The sequence below is a fragment of the Hakea prostrata genome, chromosome 8, assembly GCF_041222555.1.
Source record: "Hakea prostrata isolate BN-2017 chromosome 8, UWA_Hpros_2, whole genome shotgun sequence".
NCBI classification, from domain to species: domain Eukaryota; kingdom Viridiplantae; phylum Streptophyta; class Magnoliopsida; order Proteales; family Proteaceae; genus Hakea; species Hakea prostrata.
Window position 1 is genome coordinate 32,739,279 of NC_142607.1, and position 6,523 is coordinate 32,745,801.

Here is a 6,523-nt window from a genome sequence, read left to right on the forward strand (position 1 = left end):
AATTAAAACTTAAATTATTAAAAGCCCAACATATCTTTTTTTTTTTTTTAAACACATATTACTATCAAGTAAAATTAAAAACACTTACTACTATTTTGGGTTTTTTTAAATTGTTTGATAAATTTTTTGATATATTGGGCTTTTAATAATTAAAGATAATTTGGGTTTTAACTATGGTATTTTGATTTTTAAAAATTATTTTAATTGAGAGTAATTTAGTATTTAATTGCTAGAGTGATTACGTAATTTAGGGTTTAAAATACAAAAATATTTTTAATCCAAGGGTAGTTTGGGGTTTTAGAAAAATATTTAACGGTAAAAGTTAAATTTAACCGAGAAAGTTAACAGAGGGGAGGTGTTTGATATATTTGCTAGGTAAGAGGGGAGGTAAGTGATATTATCCAGCTAAGAGGGGGTGTAAGTGCTATTTGTCCAGCTAAGAGGGGAGGTAAGTGATATTTACCCATAAATAAATTACTTAGTGAAAAAAAAATTCGACTCCGTGAGTTTGTAGATCAGCCTATTGTATTCAACATATATTAATTTCATACCCATCCAACAATATTATGGCATGCATTTTCAAAAAAAATAGTTTAGTGAAGAACAGTTTACCTCTCAGATGAAAAACACCCAGATTTGTGTGAAATCTCGCTTGATCGTCGCGAATAAGGCTATATCCGTCAAGAATGAAGTGAGTACTGCGATTTTATGTCGAAGATCGGACGAAAATATGGCCAAAACACCTAGAACTAGGAGAGAGAAGCTCTGGATGGTGTGGGTGAGGAGAGAGAAAATCAAACGAAATTCATCAGATAATTAATGAAAAAATCCCAGCGAACCCGCATTTTATCGCCGAATTTCGCCGAGAAATCGGCGAAATCTCGGTATTAATCGCCGATATGGCGATATCTCGCCATATCGCCGAGAAATCGCCGAGATTTCGGCGAAATCTCGGCGATATTTTGTAATTCTCGTTTCGCCCCCTGGTATCGTTTCGCCAGGGGGCGAAACTGGCGAATTTCGCCTATATTTCGGCGAAATTCGCCGAACTTTCTTTCCCTGCTTTAAAGCACTGACACCCCACTTTATGTTTAAAAAGCATAGAGACCCCAAAATTGAGTTTTTATTGGATATATTTGTCCAATTTTTCACTGAAAACCTTTCAGACACTATTTATTATATGGATATTTTAAAAATAAACAGTAATTTAACTGTTTTCAGTGAAAAATTGGACAAATATATCCAATGAAAATCCAATTTTGAGGTGTCGTGCTTTTTAAATATAAAGTGGGGTGTTAAGGCCTTCATTTTGGGGTGCCAATACAATTTGCTCACATTTTTTTATCATCAAGGGTACTGAAATTGAAATTAGGCATGTTCAGAAGCTCGCACGATTGTTTAGTTCCTCTTCAGTCCCACCATTGCCAAGTGTTGAAGACCAAAACATCCCTGTCTCACCACTCTTTATTGAATCAAGCTTCAAATTGTAGTTTTCCTTACGCAGCCCTCTGAGTACCCAAGTAGAGTTTTAATCAGTGTATCTAAATGGGTTGTCAAATTAGGCATTAGACCAGTGGATAAATGCACTTTGGACCAAAAAAAAAAAAAAAACAAGAGTATTATGCAGTCATTATCTACAACATAAGCATTAATTATGAAGCAAATATCATCTCTTGCAAATAACATCTGGGCATCACCATTCCAATACAAAATGTTTCATTCCTAATGCAATAATAGTTTTACAAAAAAAAGAAATCTAACCATCATCGCTTTGGGGTGATGGAACTTCTCTCTAGGCTTCTTGATAAATACAGAGTTCTTGATCTATTCCATGGTATTAAAATTTCCAGAGATGCCCATAAAATTTTACATTTACTCTTTGTAAATGTTACATTTTTTTTCCTCTTTAGAGCTAATTTTGATGATATTCTGGCTATGAAAGCCACTCTTGATTTATATTCTGGCATCACTAGGCAAGAATTGATTTAGAAAAAAGTGGTGATTTCTTTCGTAGAAATGTGTCTAGTATGGGAAAGTCTTATCTTTTATCTCTACTTGGTATTTCTGAGATGAAGATTGATGTTGTGTACCTGGGGACCAATTTATTTCATTGAAAAGCAAAATCTAAAAGTTTCCGATTTCTTCTAAACAATAAGGGATCAAATCAGCTTCCTGGAAAGCCTCAGACCTATCCTTTGCTAGCAAAAGAGTATTGGTATAGTCTGTTCTTCAATCACTTCCCATGTACCACATGCAATATTTTTTGTTTCTCAAAATTCCCCCCGCCCCCATAAGTTGGATTCCTTATGTCAAAGGTTTTGGTTGGGAACCCTTTGAGTAATAAGAAATTAACTCTTATCTCTTGGGATCCATGCCGTCTATCAAAATTGGGAGGACTTGGTTTTGGATGGATTGAGGATTATAATATGGCTTTACTGTGGAGATTATTAGACCATTTTGAGTCCCTGTGGGTAAGATACAAAAGCCAAATACTTCATTCAATGTTTGACTCCACAGTCTTGTCCAAGAGTGGATCTTGGACTTGGAACAGTTTGCAGAGTATATTGCCCATTCTTGTAGGGATGGTCCTTAGAGAAGTGGACAATGAAGTCGATACCTCATTTTGGTTTGACCTATGGGTCAAATGCAAAATAATAATTAGGTTGATACTTCTTTGATTGTTGACCTTTTCCCAAGATGTGCGACTGTTGTTCAGGTGGTGAACAACCACCAACACCTTGACCAAGAGCAATAATCTACTCTTTTCACTCAAAATCCAGTTTTCTTATAAACTGTAAGTTCTAATTCATGTGACTCTTGGATCTCTTAACTTTCTGTTAATGGCAAATTCTTTGTCAAACTGGCTGGCCAAGCTTTGTCAAAATTAAGATTGTCTACTCTTAGTATGAATTTTCAGCATGGTAGAATTTTTTTTTTTGGCTTTTACATATTCACCCTAAATTTAAGTATTTTTTTTTTTTACATGCCTTGAATGCAGGACTCCCAATTAAGGCTGTTTTGTCTTAGTGGACTTTACTTGTATATTGTGTAGCGATAGTGTAGAGTCCATATGGCATATTTTTGTTTTCTATCTTTTGATGAAACAAAATATATGACATGTTTTTATTACTTGTGAATGGACTAAGCAAAATTGGGTGGTGGGGCCTTTGGGACTGATAACTGAGTTTCTCACTTAGAAATCTATGCTTCAACTCTGGAAATCTTTTCTCTATGATTACTCTTGGGTAGGACTTCTTTTTGATGGCTTTATTCTGTTTTCATCGTTACTTGCTACTATATTTGTTCTTTGTGCAAACTGTAGTTTTCCTTAAGCACCCAAGTAGAGTTTTGATTAGTGTATCTAAATGGGTTGCCAAATTAGGCATTAGACCAGTGGATAAATGCACTTTGGACCGAACAAATCTTAGATCGAAACCATTTGAACAATGTATTTATGCTTCTTCATCTGATTTAAATATTATTCCGTATCCTATTTTAATGTGTGCAGGGTTTCTTAATCCACAACTGAAAAGATCTAGGTGGATGTGGACTTTTTAGGAAGACTCCTTCCAAGTAACTAGTTTGGGGTGGATAGGGTCTAATAATTTTTTGGAAGCTATGATTCACTGCATATAAGATCATGTACAACTTATTCAATGACAGATCTAGGAGATTTGGTGCAATGTGAAAGCCACCCTTGATCTACCTAGACTAAAGAATCATGCTTGGCCTTTTAGCTTAATTGGTTTTTTGGTGGATATCTCTAATGGAACTACTCATGTTAGGTTTTCTTGCTTTTAACTGTCTCTTTCTCTTGAAATGGTTCCCTAATATGGCTATAATCTCATCCAATGGCAGTGATAGGAAGGAGTGGTCCAATACTCCATTGTGAATATACATGATTTATGTACTTGTGAAGTATAATTAATATATTTCTCTTTCCACCCCCCCCCCCCCCCAAAAAAAAAAAAAAACCAACAAAATCCAATCTATTCGTCACTGAAACTGGATTCTCAGGTTCAAAAAGATTTAGAGGAAAAGGAATTAATTTTATGCTCTAGCTTCACAAATTCAAAAGCCCCTTATTTCATTTCAAACTGCTTACCAAAAAGGTTTGCCCAAAGTGCCAGTCTTTTGGTGCGACATCATCAGATTGCACCATCTTACCATCACTAGTAGTCACTTGGAATGACAAGGGTTGCCCTATCAAATTTACAAAAGTTTGCCAGTTTTGACCCCAATTTCTTGTCATTTGTATCCAATCTGTATCGGAACCTTTAATCTTCATATCTGAAACATCGCCAACGCCACCAACATTGTACACCAATACCAGTATCCAGTATTGACTCCCCTTCGCATTCATTTCAAACTTTATACCTCCATGTTTAATGCAAGCTACACGTCGGTAGAGAACTGGAACAATGCCAGCCTTGTATTGAGCTATCTTGACAAACATGGGCATGGAGAGATCGAAATGCTTCAATGGAGGGTTGCACCAGTTCCCATCAGGCTTGCTATAGTTGGGAGGGCAGAAATTAGTGGCAGTTACATGTACAGAGCCATCAATGCACCATTGTGATGAGGCCTTGTCACACATGATTTCAAAACAAGCACCACAAGTGGAGCCATTGTTAAAGAGCGCTGTGCTTAGAGCCGTTGTCTCTAGGCCGTATCCTTGATCAAACAGATTGCCATACCCACAAGCTCCTCCTGTTGTCAAAAGCAAAAGTGAATATATCATATCATATCATATCATATCAATTACTTTCTAGGAACTGTCAAAGGGGAAGAGAATGTGGATCCTAATCTTCTCCATCCCACATTACTTTTCGTCCCGTCTATCCAACCTTCGGATAGGTGACACGTGGACTAGTTTAATTATAATCGTCGGGTGGATAAGGAATCACACTTTTTAGAAACTGATTGATTCCGTTTCAGCCTCTCCTTCTGGTCCAATCGTTACAATTAAACTAGTCCACATGTTGTCCATCCGATGGTTAGATGGACAAGATGAAGGGCAACCTGGAACTGAGAGGATCTGGATCGAGTAAATGTTAACTTGCTACCCTAGAAAACTAGAACCTGCATGCTGCAAAATCATCATGTCATCACCATGTAAAAGCTTATATCTTTTTCCCTTTTTCTTTTTTTTTGGTGGGGGGTCGATAATAATTTTGCATGCCAAGCTCTGTTGCAAGGGTGGCTGAGAATCTCTTTCCCCTAACTCTTGAAGAATATTAAGAGAACCTTAGCTACCCTGCATCCTGCAGTCGTGCAACATGTAAAATGTTCACAGCATCACCATGGAAAGGCTAATGCCTTGGGGACTTGCTGTTCATTTTGCATGCCACGGTATGCGCTACAGCGCTAGGGTGGCTAACATCTGTTTCCCTAAAATCAAAGAAAGAAAGAACTTCTCAGACTACCTGATTGTGTCTGTCTCTGTCTCTTCTCCAAACTTTTAAATGGATAGAGACAGTGAGGAACTGAATCCCATAATTTCATTACACCAATCACAAAGTCATGAAAAGATAAACAGGAGCTTGGGGAGATAATTACCCATAGTTTCATTTCCGGACATATCGCCGTAGCACGTCGCATGTGCAGCTTCAAAGTCGCCACCTTGGGTCATGGACGCATTGGAACCCACAGTAATAGCAACGAAAGCCATTCCTATAACCCATAACTTAGACCAACACCAAGCCATCTCTCTCTCTCTCTCTCTCTCTCTCTCTCTTCTTTCTCACCGCTCTCTGTCTCTGTGGATGTTGCCTTCCCTTCATGTTTATATCGTGTATTTATACTTAAAATGAGGTAAGCATGGGTCTTTCAAGTCTTAGAAGAAACCTTCTAGCACGTCCATATCTTTTGACATTTACCCGTCGAGAATTTCAGGAAGAAAGCACCAAAATAACTTACGAATTAATTTACTTTGCATGCAGATACTCTGGACTATTTTTGGCAAATAAATCTTGTATTGAAGATTAAATATTTATTTACCGTGCATATGATCATAATGATCCTTTTCTTACCAAAAAAAGAAGATCATAATGATCTTTGGATTTTTCTTTTTTGGTTAATAATCTTTTGGATTTTACTTGTACATAAAGAAAACCGAGAGTAATACTTTACAGTGTATGGAGATGCTTTCGATTTGAAAAGCAGTTAAAAGTTAGGGAGAGAGAATGCGACTCGGTTGCATGGTTCATAAAAGAAAATGGAGATCAAATAGAACACACAGCGCACACGGGCAACATCCAATCTGGGAACTGGATGATCATTTCTCACCCACCCATACGCAACCATAAGTTTGGTTTAACTAGGGAGTTCTCTTTTCGATCCTGAGAGTTACTTGTGGTCACATGCCCTATACAGTAGAGTGGTTAGCAATGTAGTAAGGGATGTGGCCAAACAGCTTTCTAATCATGGTACTGTGTGTAGGGGATAAATTAAAATATTATTTATATCGAATTTTTTCGACCGTTGAGAATCGGTTATATGAGGGAAAGTCGGTCAAATTTTC

General features: G+C 37.1%; 1 protein-coding gene across 1 annotated transcript; it reads right to left on the reverse strand.

Annotated features, from left to right (window-relative positions):
* Positions 1-4,087: 4,087 nt before the first annotated feature.
* Positions 4,088-5,707, reverse strand: LOC149007589 (expansin-A23-like). The gene is made up of 2 exons (XM_089165290.1): positions 5,560-5,707; positions 4,088-4,710 (listed from the first exon to the last, which is right to left on the reverse strand). Exons 1-2 carry the CDS (start codon positions 5,705-5,707, stop codon positions 4,088-4,090), a joined length of 771 nt encoding a protein of 256 aa, XP_089021416.1.
* Positions 5,708-6,523: the final 816 nt, after the last annotated feature.

Coding starts and splice junctions, on each gene's coding strand:
- LOC149007589 (XM_089165290.1), bottom strand. CDS start 5,707: ATGGCTTGGTGTTGGTCTAAGTTATGGGTTATAGGAATGGCTTTCGTT. Junction 4,711..5,559: donor GTCCGGAAATGAAACTATGG/GTAATTATCTCC, acceptor TTTTGACAACAG/GAGGAGCTTGTGGGTATGGC.